Source organism: Oryza sativa, chromosome 6 (assembly GCF_034140825.1).
Source record: "Oryza sativa Japonica Group chromosome 6, ASM3414082v1".
NCBI lineage: Eukaryota > Viridiplantae > Streptophyta > Magnoliopsida > Poales > Poaceae > Oryza > Oryza sativa.
In genome coordinates, this window is record NC_089040.1 from 12298067 (window position 1) to 12310282 (window position 12216).

A 12216-nucleotide genomic window follows, 5' to 3' on the forward strand; every position below is an offset into this window, starting at 1 on the left:
TCTCCTCACTTCTCTCCTCCACCTCATCACTCAATCCAATGTGGCATTTTTAGAGGCAATATATGGGGCATTATAGTACTTGCCCTTAAATATGATGGCCCATGATTAAAAATTATGGTGTGATTCCCTAGTTGATACGGAGGCTTATATATTATTATGTACTAGAAAAAAGCCCGTGCGTTATAACGGGAAGTGTAAATACAGAAAATTGAGGAAAAAATAAGAAAGATTTACATTATGTATTTTTAAGTAGGTAGGTGTATAATTAAATTAGTTTACAAGTAAAGTAGTGTGAGAAATAAAATGGTATGGTTGGATTTAGTTTTATTAAATTCTACATGATTAATTACGCTCTTTGGAATTTTATTAGAATTTTCTGAGCTTAATTGTTAATTTTGATAATACAAATATTATTTTAGCAATTATTTAAATAAAAATCATCCTTTCTCTCTGGGCCATTTTCAGCCCATTTTATTCTTCAGCCCGCAACCGAGCCAGACCACTTTCCTCTCTTCTCCTCCCCTCCACCTCAGTCCGCAAGAAAGAGTTCGGCCCAACAGGAAGTCTAATATGCTCCCCGTACTCCTCCTCTCCCTACCGTGCGTGGCCCAGCAATTGTGCGGCTCGGCGAGGAGGATGGCCCGACGCGGATCGATTTGTGCCATTCGTTTCGATGGACGGCAAACGAACGGCTCAGATCGGTTCCGAATTGATCAAAACCGACGGGGCAAAAAAAATCCCTAAACCTAAATCATTTTCCCCTCCCCCTCCTCTCACCGTAGGCCGCCTTTCTCTCCCCCACCGGCGGCGTCCCTCCTCTCCCCCCCACCAGCAATGCCCCTCCTCCCACCGCGAGCTGCCCCTCCCCCACCGGCGGCGCCCCTTCCCTCTCCCCATCGGCGGCGCCGCTCCCACTCACTCTCCACCCCCACTATCGGCTCCTTCCCTCCTCGTCGGGGTGCCGCCACTGCCTCGCTCCTTGCCAGATCCGGCGAGTCCCCCTCCCTCTCCCCCCACTGTCGGCTCATTCCCTCCTCGTCGGGTGCTGCCGCCGCCTTCCTCCTCGCCAGATATGGCGAGTCGGCGGCTCCACGGCGCAGCGTCGGGCTCGCCGCTCGCCAGATCCGGCGAGTCGGCGGCTCCCCGCACAACGGTGGTTCGTGGTTCCCTGGCTTCATATATAGCGGCGCAGCGGCGGGTCGGCGGAGGAGGAGGTTGAGAAGCGGCGGCCTCCCATTTGCCCCTTCATCTCCTCTATCTCTTCATATTTTGGATGATTTTGTGAGAATTTCGATTTGGATTTGAATTGCGATTTTGTTTTTGGTTGGATTGTGATTGTGATGATGTAGGATGTGGAGAGGAGATAATATTGAATCGGGCTTTTTTTTTCGGCCTTCTTTACGGTTTTTCTACAAATTGAATTGGATTATCTTTCTTTTTGTTTTGATGTTTTTTCCTTTTTTTCGTTATTACAGACGACGGAAACGTTTTCAATTTTCTAAGTAGTAGAGACTAGAACATATCGATCCAAATGTGTTATGATAAACTCAATACAGTATCAACAATCAACGTGCTCTGGTGAGCGAAAAACATAAGCAAGCTAATGGGAATTCAGCTTCAACGGCACTCGTAGTCGAGAGTCGCTCCACTACACTAGCAAAGTCATCCATAATTCCCGCCGAGAACCCAAAATGCTGCACTATTGCTGGCTCGAACACCGCTCTTACCATTGCAGCTATTGTGTTTGGACTCGCCAACACTCCATCTGTGGCAAGGAAAGTATCGTGGGCCATCGCCTTGTTGATTTGAAATGAGCCCTCATCTTCAATTATCCCATTTAATTCATTTTCCATAGGTGCATAGATAGGTATGTGGAATGTGTCGAACTTCTCTTTGCTAATCACACCCTACAGCAAGTTAAAACCATTTTCAGTAAACCTGGAAATGAGCCTTGATTACAATTATTAATTAACTGCCATGTTACGTAAACAAATTGCGCCCAAGTAAACACAAAAATAAAAACTGTGATATTGCAAAAGAAATATTAACGAAGTTTTTGTACATATCTACTTATTATATAGACCTGAGCATGCATGGACAGGCCAGGCCCCAAGAATATAATGTGCAGATTGATTTGCATCAAAATTTACTACGGATCGGACAAGCTTGCTGTGTTAAACTTTTTTGCTGGGCGAGACAGGACTCAATCTTCTGTTGGGTTCGGGCTTGGCCCTGAGTTAATCATGTGCATAATGGTGCTGTTCAAGCTTGCCATGTACGTGCATGTGTCTCATCCAGGGAAATTGTCGATTTTTTTTCATATATATGTGAATTTGGTCATACTTTATTCAAATTCAGTAAACATGTATTAAAATTTTAAAAAAAAACTCGTTCAGAATATCTGAAATTTTCGAAATTTCAATGCCCACCGAAATTTTCTCGCTTTCCGAAAAGAAAAACTCTGGTCTCATCTAAACTGGATAAAACTAAACAAAGCATAAACCATGTAGGATACAGAGATTAATTAATTGATTGAAAAGCTAAAGCTTACGCTGCTTACCCTCGATGCCATGTCATTCAAGGCTACAGATACCACTTTCCATACTTGAGTAGACACGGAGGCCGGGTTGCTTGAACATCTACCGATCAGCGAGAAAATCAACCGACCTCCGAGAACCAGTTCTCGAGCCCTCAAGGACAAGAATAGCGTGAAATCCTTTCTAAACTGTCGAGCATAAGCGTCGGCAACAATTTCATGGTTCAACAGCCTCAAGCGCTCGTCGCTATCATACATTGGGATTTTTCTCTTGGCAAGTTCTTCAGGTGCCTGCTTTCACAAACGCACATTGATAGTAACAGCTGCCCCATTATTCCATATGGCTGCATATATACAATTAACTCAACCTAATGTTGCATGCCTACCTTTGATAACCATTGCAAGCTGATGGAGGAGCAGAAGAAATGCACTGAGTCAGAAGTGAAAAGCCTCTCATAGAATGACCCAGGTACCATGTTGGCGACGACGACGTGATGAGAGGACACATCCTGGCTGTGCTTGAATTCGGCCAGACTCTTCGCAACGGAGTTGAAGTCATTGGATGGAAGATCGTTGAGGAAAAGGCACATTTCTGGTGGTGGCTGCGCGCATTCCATACAATAACGGTGGATGGCATCGACCGTAGATGAAATGAGCGTGAGTGCGTTCGGGCCAGATGAGCAGCCCAAGTCCGCAATTGCCATGCTCTTGGGAACAGATACTCCGCAGAAGGCTGTGACGGCTTCCTCTATGAGAGGCTTCATCCTATCTTGGGCAGTTTTCTACAAGTATTATTCGTTCTGAGGTCACTTTTGATTTTTGACTGAAGGGTGCATGTAAATGCCATAGAAATATAATCAGCTGTGATGATAACCAAGGGTTGAAATTTCGGTTCAATTTTGGAAATTTTGGACCCCCTCCCCGGCAAGTAACTATCTCGGCTGAAATTTTCGTTTTTTACAAAAATTCTTATGAATTTGGTCAAAATTTATTCAAATGGAGTAAAAATTTGTAATGTTGTCAAATAATTTCGAAATTCAGGATACTTCGGTGATTTCCATTTTCCAAAAGTGAAAACCGTGATCAGAACCAAATTAATCAATTAAGGTGCAGACAATTGCCATTTCACAATGTTCGTAGATACTCAAAACTGCCACCTGGGAGGGGAATTCCCTGGGCATCGTGCGGAAAGTTTTGGATATTTGATTTATTGTTATTTCTAGCAAACAAAATTGTTTTCAAGAATAGCTTTAGGTATGCTATGATCATTGAGCTATGGTTCATAGCGGTTTAAAAACCATTGGTGAAAAATAGACTACAAAATTAATTAAGTTCTAAAATTTAAATTTTGGTGATAAGCTAACAACGAGTACACGATAAGAGGTTACAGTTATTCCTAAGCAATCATCAAAAGAGGGTTGGAAACAAAAGCGCAAAATATTAGCAACTGCTTTTAAAATACTTTCTACTTCCTCCGTTTCACAATGTAAGTCATTCTAGCATTTCCCACATCCATATTGATGTTAATGAATTTGGACATATATATCTATCTAGATTCATTAACATCAATATGAATGTGGAAAATGATAGAATGATTTATATTGTGAAACGGAGGGAGTAGCAGATGTCTTTGTTTTTTTTAGCATATTTAATCAACTGACATCAACTTATTTATTAAATATGATATACTTGAAACCTACAAAAATGATAAGAACAGGAATCAAGGATTTCAATCTTTTTTCAATTATATGATAACCAACCTTGATCATTTCATGAAGATCAGAAGTACAAGTACAATTCAATTATGATGTCCTCCTCAAAGGCATGTGTAACTCAGAAATCAGTCAACACTCATATGACCAGCAAATCAAACGAAGTATATTGCAAAGAAGTACACATATACCTGAATTGTAGAGTTGCGAGCATAGCTTGTTTCGCCTTGCCCTGGATTCATATGGACAATTTGTATGGTGGCCATGGCACACTGTTTCAATATCTGATTGTGCTTGCTATGATATGAAGGCTGAGCATACTGGCTATGTATTTATAGCCTTACAAATGCCCTCTATGGACTATGGTCATTGTAGTTGGACTGGAAATGTTGAAATGCTGACATTTGTGATATCTGAACTATAAAATAATAATTTAATTAATCACCATTACTACCTACAGATACGTTTCTTTTAAATTTGTAAAATATGCAATAATTAACACTACACCATGACCCACTTTTGCCAACACGCCATTATGTAGGGGAAACGCAGAATTAACAATAGAGCATGTGTTGGGAAAGGCTTTGCCGACAGATAATGGCATAGTCGGCGTTGCAGCAGTCGGCGAAGCCTTTGCCAACAGATAAAACCTTTGCCAACACATGTTGTGTAGGCGCTTTGACTAGCTTTTGCCAACACAGACTTTTACCGACACACATAATATCCTGAAATGGTAGAGCCTTTGCCAACACATTCCATTTTCACCAACTGATAGTTCGTTGGAGAAAGTGTAATTAGCCTGTAAATATAATCCACAGTTTCACATAAACCTGCCATTCCGTGTTTCACATAATTTCTACAGTTTGACAAGCACATTCAGATGCAATCATGTTCGCAAGCATGAATACTAACATATCCAAGTCCTAAGCATTTTACTAACTTTTTAGCTTCATGGTAATTTTTAGGAAGTGATGTCCTTGCCGGAAAAGCATACTTAAGTAGATCTAGATGCAAATCAAAACTTTTATCACTCCATCCACCAAGAAATTTGATATGGAGTAATCTAACAATGAAGCGAAGCTTTGAGAAGTCTTTACACCCTGGACATAGCTCCTGCCCAGCATCATCTACCAACTTGTAAAAATCCCCAATATCAACATTACGCTGCCCCTCATTGTTCTCTTCTAAATCTCCCATCTCATCCAACCCACATGCTAGATCTTGAAGAAAACCAGAAATATCATCCTCTTCATTTGACTTCTCTAGTTCTACCCTGTGATCCCCATCGTCATGCATAAAAGTACTTTCTTTTCCATGAAACAACCATGTTCTGTACAATTGCATGAAACCATCACAAATCAAGTGCTCCCGAACAGTAGTACGTTCTGTCCAATAACTATTACCACAGTTTTTGCAAGGGCATAATATTGAGTTCCCCTTTGATGAATTAGCAAAAGCAAATTCTAGAAACCTGGTTACTCCTTCCACATATCCATCTGTATGCCTACATGCAATTAGTTACTATAATTTTAGAGACAATACTAACACAAACTATTAACTAATGATTCCAACTGAGAGTTTGTGGTGTATCTAGGTAGATCCATCCATTGTTTATCCATGTTGCACCTTTACAAAATAAAAACATCACAAAACTAATTCATATCTAAGGACGCAAACATGAAACTTATTTTTATTTAGAAGGGATTATAGTTTTCAATTAGGGCAACCACACATCATATCACAAGCCATTAGTGAAGCATGAATCAACAAATTAAAAGGTCAAGCACAAGAAGATACATAATAGTTAAATTTGGTTTCATGCAAACAAAGAAATCATACCGATAATTGAAGAAGTAGACCAGCACAAGGATCCCGTCCACCAAAGCACAGAGTTGTTGGATCAATTCATTGTCTTCTCAACCTAAACAAGACATAGCAGCATGCATGCCTCAGTTATTTCACCTCTGTTGATTATAGATATTGACATACGCTGAAATTTTAAAGCAGCTTTATTCCAGAAAACAATAAAAAGATTCCTATAAGGAGCATGTGCAGCTTTTCACCCAAATGCAATTATATGGTGATTCTAGAAATTTTGAAATATATCATGCTGTTTATTAATTGATGGCTGATTTATCTACTATTAAACTAACCTAATTGACAGAATTGCTATAGTTCTTATGCTTCGTGATACATTAAATCTGTGCTTGAGTTCCGGTACAAATTCCTAAGTCCATGACTAAGTCTAGATTTTGATTTTAATTATCTATATGTCAAGAATATCAGTATTTGTATGGACAAGGAACTGCAGTTACTAAATTTGGTAAAGACATAAGACTATACATACCCTACTTTTTCTTGCTTTATAACTTGAGATCTTGTTTACTTGTAGTAACATTTTAGTAACAGATGCATATCTATGCTATCCAGATTTCTATGATCAAAGCTAGGTTCTTGCAACAGTAACCCCATGCATGTACTTAACCCTGATTTTGTCTACTAGTCCTTCAAAAAAGAGTGTGTTTCATGGGTCAAACTTGCAGTCAGCTAGTATCTCATAGTAGGACTTAATCGATGAAATATTTATTTCCCCAGTGTTCTTACAGATCTAGGGGGGTCCAGGGTGAGGGAGGAGGAGCAGAAACTACCTTCCCAGCAGAGTTTGGGGAAAATGTGGAGATGGTCGCTGAGGCGCCGTTTGGGGAGGAAGGAGAGTGTTCTCAAGGGGAGGAGAACTGGTGTGGAGGACGAGCCTTGGGGACTTTGAGGTCGATGTGTGCGGCGGCAACGAGATCGAGAGGAGGTGGCGATGGGGCCAAGGATGCGACGAGATACGGTGGTGGCGGCGGATTTGGGAGAAGGGAGGAGGAGATATATAGGGTTTAGGAGCAGAAAAGGTTGGGTGGTACACTTCAATTTTATTTATTTTTTTTGTTTTGGCTCCGCACCCCCTATTCCTCCCGCGCTCGTACTTCAATTTTTTTTTTCCTTCGGAAGTCCTCCCGCGTACTCTAATTTTTTTTCAATTCCTCCGCGCGCAAAGGAAGATATATGCATCTTTGCCGATACTAGCGGCTACATGTGTTGCCAATGAATCACCGACAGATTATTTGTCTACAAAAATTGGAATCGCCGACACATAATATGTTGGCATTGCTACATAGCTAGATTTGACTACAAATTATGTGTTGTGTAATCTACCTTTTGTTCCCAACACAAGTTAGTTGGTAAAAGTGGGTCATGGTGTAGTGTAATCTATCTTATTATAACTAGTATTTCTACTCAAGATGTTTTTCGCATTTATTGTTTTCATTATGAGTAAATTTCAAAACAAATACCGATACTTCCATGAAACCATAAACAAACTACAAATTTGATCGAACTGCGGATTTAGTGTTGAACATATCACAAAGCTAAATATCAATCTGAAGTACCATCTGATCAAAAATTATATGTAATATATCCTAGTGGAACTTTCAGTTCCATATAATTTGGTGATAAAATTGCTTGTACATCTGTAATTTTGCAGTTGATGGCTTGTTGTTTTGCAAGTATTTTCATGTACGAATCTAAAGGTATCACTGTACATGCATAATACAAAATATTTATGTTGGCTTAATTATTAGTTAAAATTTAAAAATAATTTTGAATTTTCTATTACATGCAAGTCCTATATTTTTGTAAGGAAGCAGTGTGTTATTAAAACGTGGCAGGTCAACTATTGTTATTTTTTGGACCTGCCACGTGAGACAAAATAAGAGTCAATGGACAAAAGCGCCAGAACTGAGAAGCAGCAACATAGATACATTGTTGGGGCGACAAAAGAATTTGACTAGCATTATCGATGGTTGACAGTCACAAACTTTGGATTGTAGAAGCAAATGTGTTCAAATGAGTCTCATGCATGCCGCCTAGCTAGTCGTCGATCGCTCCATAGCCGCCAGGCGCCGGCCAGCCCGCCACTTTATTGCTCCATAGCCGCCCCTTGTTTTCTCACATTGTTCTTTAAGCTTCTTAACACGCATAACCACCGTTTAAAATTACTTTAGGGGTAACATGACTGGCATTATAAAATTTAAGGAATTGGATCACTGCTGGAGAAACCATCTTTCGTCGGTCGGCCGAATTCCACAATAGTCCCGGATGCAATAAAAACCGGGGCTAAAGATGATCTTTAGTCCCGGTTCAAAAGGGTAACGGGCATATTTGATCTTTAGTCCCGGTTGGTAACAGATGATCTTTAGTCCCAGTTCAAATGCTGTCAGGGCATGTCAGGCCCCCCCCGGGATCTTTAGTCCCGGTAACTTTAGTCCCGGTTGGTAATACCAACCGGGACTAAAGATCCCGGGGATCTTTAGCCCCGGTTGGTTACCAACCAGGACTAAAGTCCCACCCCTATATATATATCTTCTTCCTCCTCTAGCTGCTCGAGCAAGCTTCAAAATTTCTTCAAAAAAGAGGGGAGGTCATGCCAAAATTTATAGTGAATTTATTTTGGTGATTACATACAAATCGGAGGTGCCTAAAAGGTTTGCAACTTCATCCTCCAATATTTTTTTTGTCATATTACATTTGCAGCTATGTTTTGCACACTTTTTTATCTCCAAAATTTAGTTGTAAGTTGATGAGAGAGAAAATTTGTGTGGGGAAGAAAGAATATATAGAAATTTAGTTCATTTGCTAAAGAAGGTTTTATAAAATAGTTGAGAAGGAAAACTCTAGTGAAAGTTAATCTTAAATAATAGAAAACAAACTAAAATGAAAATTAAAAGAAGTAAAACACATTAAAATTAGTTTAAAACTTTAGAAATAGTAAATAAGAATTATTTGATGTAATATTTTATGATTTTTGTATGAATAAAGATATGTCATTATTGTATGACTGTTGAAACAGTTTGTAATTATGTTATAATTATTGTATGACTGTCATTATTGTAAGAATAATTATTTGTGTACGGTTTTTTTCGACTCATGTAGATGGATCGGCCTTGGATGTATGCTGACCGGCGGTCCAAAGAGTTTATTGACGGCGTGCACTATTTTTTGAGAGTGGCCGAAGCTAATAGGCAAAGGGGTTTTATTTGTTGTCCATGCAATAAGTGTAAGAATCAGAAGGAGTATTCTGCATCCAGGACTATTCATTTACACTTGTTTGAGTCGGGGTTCATGCCAAGCTATAATTGTTGGACATCCCACGGAGAGCAAGGTGTTGAAATGGAAGAAGATGAATTGGAAGATGACAATATTCCGGACTTTACTCAGTATGTTGGATTTGAAGGAAATCAAACGGGCGAGGAGGAAATAGCTGCTGATGGTAACGACGTTGCGGATGATCTTGGTCAGATGCTGCAGGACGCCAAGGAGGACTGCGAAAGTGAAAAGGAGGCCCATAAATTGGATAAGATGTTGGAGGACCACAGAACTTCGTTGTACCCAGGTTGCGAGCAGGGGCACAAAAAGTTGGATACCACTCTGGAGTTCTTGCAATGGAAAGCAAAAAATGGGGTTAGTGACAAGGCATTTGGCGATTTATTGAAACTCGTCAAGAATATTCTTCCGGAGGGAAACAAATTGCCCGAGACAACGTACGAGGCTAAGAAGATAGTCTGCCCGCTAGGACTGGAAGTTCATAAGATTCACGCATGTCCGAATGATTGTATCCTATATCGCGGTGAGGAGTATGAGAACCTAGAAGCATGCCCTGTTTGCAAAGCACTACGATACAAGATTAGATGAGACGATCCAGGAGAAGTTGACGGGCAGCTAATAAAGAAGAGAATTCCTGCTAAGGTGATGTGGTATTTCCCTATAATACCACGGCTAAGGCGTTTGTTCAGGAACAAGGGGAATGCTAGAATGATGCGATGGCACGCTGAAGAGCGTCAACAGGACGGGATGTTGAGACACCCCGCCGATGGTTCGCAGTGGCGAAACATCGACAGAAAATTTAAAGAATTTGGAAAGGATGCACGAAACATACGGTTTGGTTTGAGTACGAATGGCATGAATCCTTTAGGAGAGATGAGCAGCGGCCATAGCACTTGGCCCATTACGATGTGTATCTACAACCTCCCCCCTGGCTATACATGAAGAGGAAGTACATAATGATGCCGATTATTATTCAAGGCCCCAAGCAACCTGGTAACGACATCGATGTGTACCTAAGACCACTGGTCGAAGATCTTAAACTGTTGTGGAAGAAGGAAGGTGTCCCCGTGTGGGACGAGGACAAACAGGAGGAGTTTAACCTACGAGCGCTGCTGTTCGTAACCATCAACGATTGGCCTGCACTTAGCAACCTATCCGGACAGTCCAACAAGGGGCACAAGGTTTGCACTCACTGTATGGATGAAACAGAAAGTACGTATCTTAAGCACTGTAGGAAGGTTGTATACATGGGTCATCGTCGATTCCTTGCAGCAAACCACCCGGTACGGAAGAAAGGCAAGCACTTCGAACATAAGGGGCCGACCACCATACAAAGCCTAAACATCGCAGCAGGAAAACAGTGTTTGCTATGGTTAAAGATCTTAAAGTAGTGTTCGGAAAGGGGCCTGGAAGCCAGCCTATAGAGAGCAAAGATGGTCACGCGGCGATGTGGAAAAAGAACTTTATATTTTGGGAGTTACCATATTGGGAATTCTTGGACGTACGCCACGCAATCGACGTGATGCACCTCACTAAGAACCTTTGCGTAAACATTCTTGGCTTCCTAGGTGTATACGGAAAGTCGAAAGATACACTGGAAGCACGTAATGATCTGAAGCATATGGAACAACGCGGCGACCTTCACCCAGAACCAAAGGAGAAAGGAAGCCATTACTTGAGTCCAGCCAGCTACACTCTTAGCAAGGCAGAGAAGGAAAGTATGTTTGAATGCTTGGAGAGCATAAAGGTACCGTCTGGATACTCCACGAATATCAAGCGAATAATAAGCACGAAGGAGAAGAAGTTCACAAACCTAAAGTCTCATGACTGTCACGTGTTGATGACACAACTGCTACCAGTTGTAATAAGGGGTATCCTTCCAGACAATGTCCGGGCAACAATAACAAAGCTATGTGCATTCATGAACGCAATTTCGCAGAAGGTCATCGATCCGGATAGATTAGAAGCCCTTCAGAATGAAGTGGTGCAATGTCTCGTCAGTTTTGAGTTGATATTTCCACCTTCATTTTTCAATATAATGACGCATCTACTTTGTCACCTTGTGAAAAAGATCAGTATTCTCGGGCCTGTGTACCTACACAACATGTTTTCTTTCGAGAGGTACATGGGCGTTCTGAAGAAGTATGTTCGTAACCGTGCTCGTCCAGAGGCAAGCATCGCCAAGGGTTATGGAACAGAGGAGGTCATCGAATTTTGCGTAGAATTTATCGAAGACCTTCGCCCAATCGGGGTACCTGAATCACGCCATGAAGGGAGACTACGGGGAAAGGGAACTCTCGGAAGGAAAGCAATAATGACGGTAGACAACAATTTATTCCGTAAAGCCCATTTCACTGTTCTGCAACACTCTTCATTGGTAGCTCCTTACATCGAGGAGCACTTGGCTCTAGTTCGCGCCAGGAACATCAGTAAGTCCGATGCATGGATTACACGGCATCACATTGATACTTTCCCCGCGTGGCTACGACAACATCTCATGGGTAACGAGTCGATCAACCAACAACTTGCCTTCCTGGCGAGGGGACCGTCTGGGTCGATCGCGACATTCCAGGGATATGAGATCAATGGGTACACATTCTACACGAGAGCCCAAGACATGAAGAGCACGAACCAAAACAGCGCTGTTCGTGTCGATACCATGGGACACGATGGAACAACTGCCACGTATTACGGTGCCATCGAGGACATATGGGAACTTGACTATGGTCCTCTCAAGGTTCCTCTGTTCCGGTGCCAATGGGTTAGGTTGACTGGTGGAGGCGTAATGATTGATGACAGTGGGATGACAACTGTTGACCT

General features: G+C 41.4%; 1 protein-coding gene across 6 annotated transcripts; it reads right to left on the reverse strand.

Annotated features, from left to right (window-relative positions):
- Positions 1-1520: 1520 nt before the first annotated feature.
- LOC9272116 (probable jasmonic acid carboxyl methyltransferase 1) lies at positions 1521-7107 on the reverse strand. Of its 6 annotated transcripts, none has more exons than XM_015786395.3 (6): positions 6897-7107; positions 6088-6169; positions 4440-4661; positions 2923-3318; positions 2561-2827; positions 1521-1907 (listed from the first exon to the last, which is right to left on the reverse strand). In XM_015786395.3, exons 3-6 carry the CDS (start codon positions 4512-4514, stop codon positions 1566-1568), a joined length of 1080 nt encoding a protein of 359 aa, XP_015641881.1. In that variant the 5' UTR covers positions 4515-4661; positions 6088-6169; positions 6897-7107; the 3' UTR covers positions 1521-1565. The 6 variants fall into 6 exon arrangements, with proteins under 6 accessions (XP_015641881.1, XP_025881768.1, XP_025881767.1 ...); XM_026025983.2 differs by having other exon boundaries at positions 4440-4666; XM_026025982.2 differs by having other exon boundaries at positions 4440-5047.
- Positions 7108-12216: the final 5109 nt, after the last annotated feature.